This window comes from Melospiza georgiana, chromosome 14 (genome assembly GCF_028018845.1).
Source record: "Melospiza georgiana isolate bMelGeo1 chromosome 14, bMelGeo1.pri, whole genome shotgun sequence".
Classification (NCBI taxonomy): domain Eukaryota; kingdom Metazoa; phylum Chordata; class Aves; order Passeriformes; family Passerellidae; genus Melospiza; species Melospiza georgiana.
The window spans coordinates 14,977,302-14,990,908 of NC_080443.1; the positions used below are offsets into that span (position 1 = coordinate 14,977,302).

The 13,607-nt window shown below is 51.3% G+C and overlaps 1 protein-coding gene across 4 annotated transcripts in view; it reads right to left on the reverse strand.

The window, feature by feature from the left end:
- Positions 1-11,190, reverse strand: part of CPNE2 (copine 2) — a 45,948-nt gene extending 34,758 nt beyond the window's left edge. The window contains exon 1 of one of the 4 annotated variants that reach the window (XM_058033867.1): positions 11,142-11,190. Coding sequence is in view for 1 of the 4 variants with exons in the window: in XM_058033866.1 (XP_057889849.1) it covers positions 819-840 (22 nt within the window). In the remaining 3 variants the exon portion in view is untranslated. Of the gene's footprint in view, positions 1-818; positions 868-9,922; positions 10,113-10,175; positions 10,390-11,141 lie in introns of those variants that run through there. The other 3 variants (XM_058033869.1, XM_058033868.1, XM_058033866.1) reach the window with 3 other exon arrangements.
- Positions 11,191-13,607: the final 2,417 nt, after the last annotated feature.

Here is a 13,607-nt window from a genome sequence, read left to right on the forward strand (position 1 = left end):
CTGTGTGTGTGTGGATTGTTGGGTCACAAATTTTGTGCAGTGTGAGCAATTGTGTGCAGAGTAAATGCTTAACAGATTCAATTTAAATAAAATGTATATACTATAGTACAATAAAGTAATTAATTAGCTTTCTGATATCTATAGAGTCGTCTTCATCATTCTCTCTCCTTTGCTGGAGTTGCCTTTGATTCACAATAGAGCTGGGCACACACAGAGCCTCTTGCTCTGAGTTACACAGGTGATCTAAGCCATGAGGCTCTCCTGGCTCCATCTCCCAGGTCGTCCTGAGTGGAAGCCCAGCAGAGCACCCATGACCTCCTGGGAGTTTGCTCCATAAATAACAGATTTTTCAAGGAAAGGTAACATCTTAGTCCCTCAAGGGAGAGGGAACTACCCAACCTCTTCTTCGAGCATGCTGGGCCTTTGTTTGTGATGAGGAGCCACACTCCCACAGCATCTTTGAGCACACACCTGATTGCTGTCTGTCTGTCCCCAGGCAACACACCACAGACCTAAGCTACGAGGGGCAAGCTTGAGCTCTGCTCTGCAAATCATCATAAAAAGGGGAGAGGCTGTGAGGAAGAGTGTGATGCAGGGCAGCTCCAGCCCTCAATCAGCCCCATCTCCACCCAGCTCAGAACAGTGGCTCTGGCAGCAGGTAAAAAGTGGCAATAGTTGTTTCAGAGCACTGAAGGCACATGTGACAAGCACTGCATGACCTGGAGCACGATTTACCGGGCCCTGACTAAAAATCCATTTAAAATCTTATCAGAAGCCTGCTACCAAAGCCATTTTGCAGACATAAATGGGTTTTATACCATTATTAGTGCAAAACCCCATCCCAGAGGACAGTCTTGACTTCTGATATACATTTTACTTGTCATGAATCACCAGTGGTCTTCAATAGAGAAGAAAGGGGAGAAAAAGAAGAAAAAAAGCATTTTTAGATTAATTTACACTAACAAACATTTGTGGCTATTTTTGCTAGTGGAAAGTGGGCTCTTCTCAGCAGCTGCTTCAATATTCTTTGTCTTCTTTTTCAAGAGTGGCTCCTAGCTCATCCACTTTATCTGAAGCCCTCAAACATTGCCTTCTCCACCTTGATAAACCATCTGCTTCTACTTGGCATTAAAACCCCAATTAATATTATCTATTTATTTTGCCTGGGCATGAGTATTTACAAGCCCTTGTGCTGCCAGGAGCTGGGCTGCTGCCCTTTCCCCTTGCAGCTCAGCTTCCCAGCTGGAATGCGGAGGGAGGGCAGGGTTAGGGTGATCCCAGCAGGGCTGTGGAAGGAGCTCTGGGCTCACCACCAGCTGTCCTGAGTGCTCAGCCCTGCTGTAAAGAATTCTGAGCAGAAAACAGTTCCAGCTCCCAAGGCTTGGAGCCTTCTTCTCCTGCCTGCCAAGATCTCTGCTTGGCATTAAGTCACCAGAAACAAGCCTGGTTTTAACCCCCAGCAGTAAACAGAAGCTCTTCACCCCACACTGCTGCTCAGGAATGAGTGGTAAAACCATCCCAGCTCCATAAGAACTCAGAAACTTCTCCAGAAGAAGGAAAACCCCATCCCTGGCTGCAGACACTCGTGAGCATCACCAAAACAGCACCCACGTCCCTTTCCCAAGCTCTCCTTGCCTAGACCAAGCCTGTCTGGTGCCATCACCCCCTGTGCAAGCAGGTGACTTTTGTGGACACTTACAGAAATAATGGATCATCCCAAAGAAGGATCTCCTGTTCCCTGGGATGGACACAGCAGAATTTTGCATGGTATCACTGCTGGGTGTCAGTACTTCTGTGTCTGTTTCAAATATGTCTGGTATTTGCCATGAAAAGAAATTATTTCTTTAATGAGAGGAGATCACTGAATTTAGGGCACTATTAAGATTAAGCCCTCCCCAAATGTTTCTTCACCTCAGACTGCTGCTCAGGGAAGAGCACAGCAGAACAACGCCAGAACAGTGGCACTGTCACACCCAAATGGTGGCACTGACACACCAGAACAGTGGCAGGGTCACAGCAGAACAGTGGCACTGTCACACCAGAACTGTGGCACACGTGGGAAACCTTCCATCCACTGCAGCTTCAAGGAGGAACACGTGGAGAAGCAGAACTCCTCATGGTTCATCCACCATGGCTGGGGAGCAGCCCCAAGGTGCCCATTCCTGCTCTGCTCCACCCCAGCCCATGTTGCCAGCTGCAGCTAAAGTGAAGATTTTACTTAATTAATTTTCTTTAATGCACTGATCAATATCCTAAAATAGCCAAGCCTGCTTTATTTATGCTGCTGTCTACTGCTCCCTCTGAGAAGCAAACGTGGGGCAGCTGTGCTGGCATGGACCTTGTCCTGCCAGAGCAGGGAGAGCTGGGCTGGGTTTTTCCATCTCCCCTTCTCCCAGATCCCAGTGCTGTCTCATAAAAAGCAGAGGCAGCAAATGACTCAGTGGAAAAACCTTTCTTCCCAGGGCTAGCAGACACCAAAACATCCTCTTGGTGCACAGCACATCTCCCATACTCCAGCCCCTGAGCTCAGCCTGTCTGGCTCCCCAGGATGGGCATGTCACAGGCACTGGGATGAGGAGATGGCCAGCATCAGCCAGAGCAAACCCTGGAAGCCACCTCTCCTGCCATGGATCCAGCACCTTCCTCTTGCTACACCTGCATGGATCCAGCACCTTCCACAGGGCCAGCTGTGGGTTCAGCCCCTGCTGCCTCAGAGGTTTCACATTTGAGGCACCATCAGCGAGCCAGCACTATCCTAACATGCCACAAAAGCTTTAAATTCAGGGGGTATTTGACCTGGCACTGAAAGAGTCAGCGTGCCATCATCTGTATTCCAGTCTCTCCTCCTGTTTTTGTTCTGCTCTCCCCACATTTGCTGCCCTGAACAAAGTCCTGAACTGGCTCAGCATCTGCAGCCAAACATTGTCCTGTGCTCCATCCCAGCTGCCAGCTCCAGCACACACACGTGCTGTCCCAAGGGAGCACAGCCAGGGTACCAATGAGGGCTCTCAGGGATGAACCTGAAGGTTTGGCTGCCCCAGGGTCCCTCTGCCATCAGGAGATGTCACAGGAGCAGGAGCAGAATGCAGGGACATGGTCACCAAATCCTTTTTGGGCTTCCAGGACCTTCTGAACTAAACATCTTCGTGCTTACAGTTTCAAGTACTTTTCTTCTCCATGGCTGGGTCACTTCCAAGCTGTTTCAAGTCCACAACAACCCACAGAGAAGGGTTTTGCTGCCTGGGGGCACACACAAGCCCTGAGGCTGTCCTGAATATCTAGCAGTCCCAGAGCAGAGTCTCATCCCAACCTCTACAGCAGACAGCAAAATCACTTTTACAAAGTGTAAAAGGGTCAGCAGAAAAACCTGGGAGCTTCATTTCCTCAATTATCTGAAAAGCAAAGAGGGGAAGGAGATATCTGATTTGCAAAGTAACTCCTGACTGAAGAGGTCCCCCTTCTCTCTGCAGAAGAGCAGCCCCACGAGCAGCAGCTCCTCAGGCCATGCTAAAGTTAAACATTAACAAGAAAAAACAGAGGAGAAAAAAATAAAGCTGTGCTTTAGGTGAAGCATTTGTGGGGAGAAGAGGGGCTCAATCTTAATAGTGCCCTAAATTCAGTGATCTCCTCTCATTAAAGAAATAGTTTCTTTTCATGGCAAATACCAAGCATATTTGAAACAGACACAGAATTACTGACACCCAGCAGCAATACCATGCAAAATTCTGCTGTGTCCATCCCAGAGAACAGGACATCTTTCTTTGGGATGATCCATGATTTCTGTAAGAGTCCACAAAAGTCACCTGTGGCTGTTTCCCCACTAAGGCTGTCCCACTACAGCCCATTGCAATTGTGGCAGCAAAATTCCTTTCAGGAAGGCAAAAATGAGAGAGGAGTATCAAACAGGTAAATTGGGGCAGTTATAAATCACATATCTGAGCTCACAGGCAGTGGAGACACACAGGGAGAGCAGCAGTACCTGAGGGAGGATTAGAGGCAGTGAAAACAGGCTGTCATCAGATTGAAGCAGGAGAGGAGTGTGAGGATACACAAACTGGCTGCCCAGAGCAGCAGAAAAGCTGAAACCCAGCACACATGGAGCTGGGGACACCAGGAAAAGCTGGGATGGACACCTGAGGCAGCTCCCCACAGCACCACAGCTCACAGTGGTCCCTTTCCCCTCTCCTGCTGACAAACAGAGCCATCTCCAGAACTCTTTCACAAAGCAAAAACATCTACTACTCAGAACCACCCAGGCAGTTCAGTGGATTCACAGCTTGCCCTGGTCCTTCAGCAGCCTCATTACCTTCTGCACACAGGTGCAATTAGTCTGGACACAGCACCTTGCTGCTGCTCCCCAGCAAACACCTCTGCCACAGGTGAGCAGCCAGGGAGGCAGAAATGGCATGCTGGGAACATCCCTGCAGATGCTCCTTGGCTCCCTGCTACTGCCAGAGGAGCTTCACCTCTCCCACTGGGCAGGCAAAGGCTGAAAACTGCCCCTGAGCACCCCAGCACAGGCAGCACGGCTGGGACTGAGCTCAAAATCTCTCAAATTCAGAGATTTGGGGCGGACCCAGCAGGCAGAGATGCCCAGGCAGGGCTCTTGTTTCCAGCCTGAAGCACAAGTCCACAGTCCTGCCTGCTGGGAGGGGACTGTACTGAGATACTTTGGTGCCTGATACAGAGGGAAAAGGTATATCAGAACAACCCAATAAAGTGATATCTCCAATGAACCCTTCCTGAGGGAAACTGTCCCCGATGGGCTGCAATAGACAATGCTGCTCATAGCAGCACTGCAAAATTCCCTCTCAAGGGCTGGTGGCCACTGCTGTGACAGTGACTGCCTCTCAATTTCACTCTTGGGCCATCCCCACGCACAGTGCCAGCTCCTCTCAGGCCCTGCTGTCCCCAGAAAAGCTCCCCTCACCAGGTATGTGCAGGTTTGGTGCAGTGAGGGCAGCACCCCCCTGGCTGAAACCCCAAGAGGCTGCACTAACAGCACATGGGCAGCACCCAGCAAAGCTTCTGCAGGGGCTGAGGATCAGCAGAGCCCTGAGAAGCCACCTGAGGTACCCTGGGAGTCACAAATCACAGAAAAGCTCTGAGGCCAACCCTGTGGCACCACAGCTGGACACCCCCAAAGTGTCTCATCTCGTTTTGAAAATGAGAAAAGCAACTCCAGAGCACTTTGCTGTGCCCAGGGCAGAGCTGAGACAGGCACTGCTGATGCCAAGCAGGGATCCAGCAGCTCCAGCAGCCTCTGTGCCATCCCCGCACGTGGCACAGCAGCTGCCGTGGCAGTGGCATTAGGGAAGAGCCTGGCTCACACTGAAGGATGGCAGGGTGGCAGTGACTCCTCCTGCACCACCTCACAGCCCTGACCACGACCCCAAGGGACCCTCATGACCACCAAACTTGCCACCCTGGCTGGTTCCTCCTTTGAGCAGGAGCTGGAAGGAGCTGGGGCTGCTCTGCCCCGGGCAGGAAGGCAAAAGCCGCTGTGCCAGCATCCCCTGTGGGGAGAGGAGAGCCGATCCCTCTGCCAGAGCAGGGCTCAGCCACTGCCCGGCCACTGCTCCAGGACACAGGATGGACACGGGTCCTCAGGGAGGGGCTCACGCCCACAGAGACACCAAAACTGGAAATATCAGCCAGGAAAGCAAGAGGAAAACCAAACAGCTTTAGGTGCTTCTGGCACGAAGGCAGCTCCGGGCAGAGCCTGCCCGGGCACTGGGGACCAAAGAGCAAATCTGTTCTCCAACTCTCTACAGATAAAATCTGAAAATGCCCCCCAAAGTATCTAAGTGTCTAAACCTACTCACCGACGGGAAATCACGAGGATTGAGGTGTTTCCGCAATCCTCAGCGTCGTCGCAGAGCCGAGGGCTCCGGGCTGGCAAACGAAAGCAAAACTCGCTCCTCCACACCCCGCGGTGACGCGGGGACACACGGAGAGCACCGCTGGTGACACGGCCGGGAGGAGCTGCAGGGGCCGGGGGTGGGCTCAGAAAGTCTCAAAGTGAAGAAAAAAAAACCAACAAAACAACACCAAAAAAAAAAAAAAAAAAATCACAAAAGCAAAACCAAACAAAAAACCAAAAAAACCCACCACCAAAATAAAACAAAAACAAAAAAATCCACAAAAAAACCACAAAAACCAAAACAAATAAACAAACAAACAAACAAAAGCCACCACGGGAAAAAGTCCTTCCTCCAAACCGGAGAGGAAACAGGGGCTGTGCTACCAGGCAGCCGCCCAGGGGTGCGTGTGCAGGGGGCAGCGCCCACCCTGGTGCCAGCCCCGCACATCCATGCCCATGCCCAGCTCACAGATCCATGGGTGCCTCCCAGGCTTGCTGCTCAGGCAGGGGAAAGGGCAAACAAGGAGCAGGGCGAGGTGGGAGCGCGGAGCTCCCCCTGCTCGGGACACACAGAGCCCATTGCCGTCCCCACGGGCTCGCACGTATTTGGCTCAGATGCGCCGAGAAGGGTTGCACATTTTCGCTTGACTATGAGTTTGCTCTGGGGCTCAATTTAGGGAAATTTGTGATTCAGGGCAGAAAACATCGTGATGTCACCGCGAATCGTGGCGCTCGCATCAAACCCTGCACACAGCCGCCCTACGAGGCGGACACAAGGGAGGGTTCGTGTGCTGGCTCTGCACCCACCGTGTTCCCAGGCTGGAATCCACCTCCTGCCCTTTCCCAGGCACAAATCCACCTCCTGCACCTTCCCAGGCTGGAATCCACCTCCTGCCCCTTCCCAGGCACAAATCCACCTCCTGCCCCTTCCCAGGCACAAATCCACACTGCCCATTCCACGAGGGACTGGGAGGCTCAGTCCTGTGGGAGCAGCCACAGGCAGCACCCGTGGGAGCCTCTGTCCAACAGAGAAAAATCACCAAACACAAATCTCCTGCCTCCCCAGGGCAGTGATGCTCTTGTCAGACACCTGCTCCAGGTGGGACACACAGGAGATGCAGCAAGGGGGGACAATGCACTCTCAGGGTTTGGGGCATATTTTAGCTTCCAGTATTAAAAATTTTCTGCCCCATCCTACAGGAGGCATGTGAAAGCTGGGCACACTGTCACAAGGAGGAGGGGGGATAGATCTGTTTCAAAACTGGATTTGGAGGAAAAAGTGGACTTAATTAAAGTCTTTACATTCCATCCCTACGGAATGTAAAGGATCAGGGCTGTGGGGAGGGTGCCTGGGCTGCAAAGGACACACAACCAGCAGGGCCCCCCTGCAGGTGCAGAGGGAACCTCCCACATCCCAACTATACACCATGTACATAATTGGCTGTTTAACTTATTAACCACTTTCCTATGCTGTTGAAAACAAAAATGCTGGCTTTCTGAATCTTAATTGGATTCTTATTCCCAGCCAACACCATCTATCACATGTGAGAGGGGAAGAAAAAAATTCATCATTTATGTGATCAGAAATATCTTTAACTGCTTTTGAAGCTCACTGCATGTCAGGCTAACCTCATGTCAGCCAGAACAGCCCCAGCAGCAGGCAGCTGTGCAGGTCCCTCCTTCCCATGCACTATTTCATCCCTAAAGCAACCAGTGCTTCAGAGCTGATAAGATAAATAAATATTAATTCATGGGTATTTATGTGCAATGCTCATTGGCACTGGGACACCAAGCCATGCAGAGCACTGCTGTCCCCATGGCTGGAGTCACCTTTCCCCCTCCCTTCCACCCCACCCCGCAGAGCCCCTCATCCCTTCCCCTTCACAGACGGGATTTTCATCGCCAAGATCCAACATTTTCCCAGAGAATTTTAATTTTTTGGCCTGCTCTGCAGCAGAGAGATGCTGCCACTTGATGTGTGAAGCTTCACCCTGAGACAGAATTGTGTGCCAGTGAGACAAAAATGCTGTGGTTTGTGAGAATGACGTCTGACTAATTCTCAACCCCTTCTCAACAGCTTTAGACACCGCTCGAGGGAATATCAGACTGGGTTTAAATGGTTGCACAGTATTGGACTTGTTTAATAGCAAAACTTGTATTCCCAGCTTGTATCCTTTTTAAAATCTGCCTCATGACAGCTGATGTTTCTTCCTAAATCCTCAGCTTCTGGAATCACGTGATGATGGAAAATCCAGGGCTCTGAGGAAGGCGACTATTTTAGACACAAGATTTTTCCTGCTGGCTACAGGCAGAAAACATGACAGCTCCCAAACACGAGGCCTTAGCAAAAGCAGCAGACAAATAAAATTGGAGCCCTTCTTGCTGAATTCTACACTTGTTTGTTTTTCTGGTATTTTAACAACATTATGATCTCCAAACTCACCTGACTTCCTGGGAATTAGTTTTTCCCCGCTCCCATGATCTAAACAAGAAACCTTGCAAAGCCAGCAGCCAGGAAACTGAGCCAAAGCAGCAAAAAGTGATGACTCAGGTCCTTCAACAAATATTTTACAGAGGTTTAAAAGACAAACCGTAAGATTTCAGGGACAGAAAGGGTGGGGAAGTGTTCAATTCTTTTTTTCCTTCACACTGCTTTGAGGGTTTTGCATCCTGCCAGGAGCACTATTTCAAATGCCAGGCGACTCCACTGCACCAGAAAATTTACCTTTCCCTCTATCCCCCCACCCTGCCTCTGAACAGCAGCCAAGGTTCTCACATAAAGAGTTCCTTATGAGAGCTGGCAACCCTGAACCCGGACAGGAGCTGCTGTTTCATCAATTAACCTGGAATTCTGTCCCCAGCACGCCGAGGGCTCCTAGAGAACAAGCCCTGATTTACAGCAGCTCCCCCCAGGCTGGGCTTTCCACTGAAGGCAGGGGAAACTCTTCCCACCAAGTGGAGCAGGAGAAGTTGTTCCTCCCAGGCTCTCCACACTGAGACTGCTGAAAGGCAAACAAAGCTGCTGCAATTCCAGCACACAGCTGGGCAGACTGGTAAACCGTGGGGCAGCTCCAGCACTACAAAATCCCAATGCTTTGGGGTGAGGGAGGGGGAATCCCTGCCAGAGGAGCAGAATCAAGGACTGCCAAGGGCTGTGCAGCTGATGTATCCTCCCAAGGCAAAGAGCATCTTCATCCACAGCTCAGCTCCAGCAGCTGAATCCTAAAAGGATTTTTCCACACTGGAATCCCCAGCTCCTGGGGTGCAGGGCCCCTCCTACAGCACACACTGGAGTTGTCTAACCCTGATAAGCAGCAGCTTCACAACAGCTTATCAGCAACCAGCATGAACCCCTTGCTGTCCCCAGCACAGACCCAGGGAGCAAGGATGTTCCCAGGACACAACAAGTTGATCCTCCCTTCAGCTGGAGCTCGCAGGGCAGCTGGACAGCCCTGCCCACCCTCACACTGCACCAGGGCAGTGTCTGCAGCCCCTGCAAGAGATCAAACTCTGCTCCTGACAAAGCAGGTCCTGGGAACAGCAGGGCACATGCCAACAGTGCCAGGCTGCTGCAAACTCCTTCCCCTGGGGGTTGGGGACAGCGTTGGCTCTTAGAGAGCAGCTCCAGGACCGTGTGCCTGCCCAAGGCAGGGGCAAGGGGCTGCCTACACCGCAGGAAGATGAAATCTGGGGACACTTGGAAGCCTCACTAGATGCCCTCACTCCTTCCCTCCACTTTATCCCAGAAAGGATGCTCCAGCAGTAACAGCAGGGAAAGAAAAACACACATCACCAGAAAACGTATGTCCCAGGCTATCACACAGCTGAAACCAAAGCAAATGCAGCATTTCCCCAAGGCAGCTACAGGAAAACATCCTCCACTGACTGCGTTCCTCAAAACAGCTCCTTTCCACATGCCCCGAGCTTTTGTTCCCAGCCTTCCTCCTCCCATCCCTCCCTTCCCTGCCCCCAACAGGCTTTGGTGGAAGGCTATTTCTGGCTGATAATAAATAATTTTCTGACTCCAGAAAAGCACAGTGGTATCAGAGGCCCCAGTACCTGGGCTGGCTGGAGGAGGCTGATGCAGGTGACAGGGGAGCAGGCTCAGAACTGAGCACACCTGGGCTGTGTTCCCAACTCCAGCTTTTCCAGTGAGGTTCAGGTGCGTTGCCAGCAGGTTCAAACCTGGTCCTCGAGGTTCATAAGGATCCTCACAATTCCTTTCCACAGAGCAGCTCACTCTGGGGAGTCAGCAGCAAGGACCCAGCCCTTCAGAGATGTTTCTGCCACCGAGGCTCGGCTCTGTACTCACCTCTGTTTCCTGTTCCACCCTCCTTGTGGTGACCAGCTCCAGAGGGTGTGCTTGCCCACCAAGTCCTCCAGCCCTGCTGGCTTTAGTCCAGCCCCTTTGCCTAAATTAGGGTTACTCACACAGAGACTTATTGCATCAGGTCTTCAGGCTGGCAGAGCTGACAGGAAAACACCTCCCTGCCTGCCATCCTCCCAGCACCCTCACGCTGCTGAGCGAAACGCTCCGCTCGCCTCTTGCTCAGAGAACAAAGCTGGGCACAGAGCAGAGACAGGCAGCACATCCACGAGCGTAAACCCTCCCAGTGCCCCCAAAACGCATGGCATGAGGGAAATCATCACCAGCTGCAGCAGCATCAGGCTGCAAACAGCTCCTGAGGAAGCAACTCTGATTCCTCAGCCTCCAACTCGCCAGATCTCCCCTGGACTCAGTGCCAGAGGATAAGCAGAAGGGCTTGCAGCAGCTGCCCAGAAAAAAACCCTACAAACATCCCCAGGCTTGGGGAGTGAAGCCACCAAGCCCTGGCATTTGCCTGGGGGTCACACACCCAATTCACATCTTTAGAAGTGGACACAGACACACACAGAGAGTGGGAGCAGAACAACTTCCACACCGTGCATGAACGAAGGGACCTGGGCTGGGGAAGGGGAGCGGAAAGCGACAGGGGGAGTGTCCTGAGGGATGGGCAAGGAACCAAAAGTCTGTCCCAGGGCATGGAGGGTCTGTCCCAGGGCACAGAGAGTCAGTCTGGGAGGAGGGAGGATCTGTCCGGCAGAACAGAGGATCTGTCCAGACACATAGAGAGAGCAAGGGCTACCACACACCTCGGGACGACCCAGCATGTCCCCATCCGGTGGGTGACAGCGGTGTTACGCTGTCCCGGCCAGCGCCACGCTCTCCCCGGACTCTCCGCTCTCCCAGCCCCGCTCCGTTATCCCCAGCGCACCCCCGGGGGCTGCCGGTACTCACCGCCGGGCCGGGCCGGGCCGAGCCGCTCCCGCGGGGCTGCGGGCTCAGAAGCTCCGCACGGCCGCGCCCGCCCCTCGCCATCACCGCCCACCCTCCCGCCCCGAACGGCGGGGCCGGGGGCGGGCGGCGGGCGCGGCCGGGCTCGGGCTCCCCCCTCCGCAACGAGCAGCAGCATATCCTGATTAACAAAATAAAAAAAAAGATAAAAAAAGAAAAGCAAGGGGAAAAAAAGAGAAAAAGAAAAACAAAAAAGAGAAAAAGAAAAAAAAAAGAGAAAAAAATAGAGGGAAAAAAAAGAGAAAAAAAAAGAGAAAAAAAAAGAGAAAAAAAGAGAAAAAAAGAGAAAAAAAAAGAGAAAAAGAGAAAAAAAGAGAAAAAAAGAGAAAAAAAGAGAAAAAAAGAGAAAAAAAGAGAAAAAAAGAGAAAAAAAGAGAAAAAAGAGAAAAAAGAGAAAAAAGAGAAAAAAAGAGAAAAAAAGAGAAAAAAAAGAGAAAAAAAGAGAAAAAAAGAGAAAAAAAGAGAAAAAAAAGGGGAAAAAAGAGAAAAAAAAAAGAGAAAAAAAAAGAGAAAAAAGAAAAAATAAAAAAAAATAAAAAGAAAAAAGGATCCACCCCAAAACTTCTTCCCTCGCTGCTTTTGCTTTGCTGTTTGGAGAAAAAAAAAAGCTTAAAAACAGCCTAAAAAATACATCTAGAAAATTGTTTTCCGTGTTATGCACTCAGATCCAAGAGAAAATATAACTTTGTTGGATCAACAGTCATAGCATTTAAGCAAAACCACAGGGTTTTGTGCTGGCTGGGTGTAAGCAGGGTTTTCCCTGCCCAGCCCCTGTGGGTGCTCCTGGTGCTGAAATCATTCAGGCCTGGACTGTGTCCTGCTGGTTCTGCTTCCTGTGGGAAAAGGATGGGTAAAGAAGGAAAAGAAGCAGGCCCCAAATGCACGGCCCAGACGTGAAGGGCTGGCACAGGGCTGGGCAGTGTCACACCCAGCCATCAGCCACCCACCCCACAGAGCTGGTGTGTGCTCCCTTCCAGGCTGGTACCACCACTGGTGCCACCAAAGTGCCATTAGCAACCTCACCTGGCTCTTGGTGGACACATCTTCAGCTGTCCAGGATATCTATAGAGACATTTTTGAAGTGGAGATATGGTAATAAGGCTGAAAGCCTCTCTCTGAGGCTGCTGATTAAATAAACCATCCGTATTTGATCAGAGCTCTTTGCTGTGGGCCCTGCTCATGCTTTGGAAGATCACAGGCAAATAAGCCAGTCCCAAATTCCCCTGGCCAGCTGGAATACTTTCTTCTCCTTCAGTCTGAGCTGCGGAAGGCACAAGAGTTTTAAGGCACTGAGTTTTTAACCTCTGCCAGACCCAGGAGTGGAGCAGTGGGCACAGGACAGGCTCAGGGTCACCAGGGCTCCTCTCAGCACAGGCAACACCCAGCCAAGAGCTGAGCCTCATGCTGAGGAGCAACCCTGCTCTTCCTGTGTGGCCAGAAACCATCACAGAGAGGGATGAGGTTGTGCCTGAAAGAGGAATTCAGTGGGAGAAGTGGGGTCTGTGCCAGCCCTGCCCTCCCACCTCCTTGCCTGAGGCTTAAAATGTCACTTTGAGGGGAAAAGGGAGAGGCAGGCTGTGTTTCACAAATGCCAATATGCCTGTTTTCTCCTAGATCAGATTTTCCTGTGTTTTCTCTCCAAGTCACAGCAGGTTCAGGGCTACCTGGAACTGGATTTTAGCAGAGAGGAAACAGAGGCTGCATTTCCAGCTCCTTGGAGCTGCCTGCATCGTGTGCAGGATCCTGGCCCAGCCTGGCTCCAGCTGCTCCCCAGCACCAAATCCAGGCTCCCTCCCGCCCTCCAGCAGCCTGTTTATTTACAGCACAGTGCTTCTTTCTAAAGATCCGGTCTCAGGGGGCAAGATGCCTCCTGTGTATGAAACCAGTACTGACTAGCTCAGACATTGTCTTCCAGAGACTGCAGGCAGCCTGGAACAATAGGGGAGTGCAGAGAGTCCTGATGCATTTCCATTTTTGGACCATGATAAATCCAAAACCTAATAGTAACAGCTCTAAAAATGGCCTGCAGTAATTAGGTGGTTGGGAATTGGTTTGTTTTTCGGCCATCACACACAATCCCTCATGGCCTCACGTCTCCCTGCATTCCAGAAGATGCATTTAACCCCTCAAAATTGGCCAAAACCCCCAAGTTCCCCTCAGAAACTTTCAGAAACGAGCACCAGCTGGATCAGGGACATGGCAAGCACAATGGCAATGGGAAGCACGCCCCAGAAGTCCTTGGCATCACATGGGAGAATTGAACCACAGACCCAGCGTGTTCCTGTGTTCCATGTACAACTCTGTCCAAACCTTGGTTTTTAAAAAATGCAACCCATGCAGATAAAAACGAGCACAGAGCCCGTTTTTATCCTGAACTGCTGGATTACAGAAGCTCTCCCCGTTTTTGGG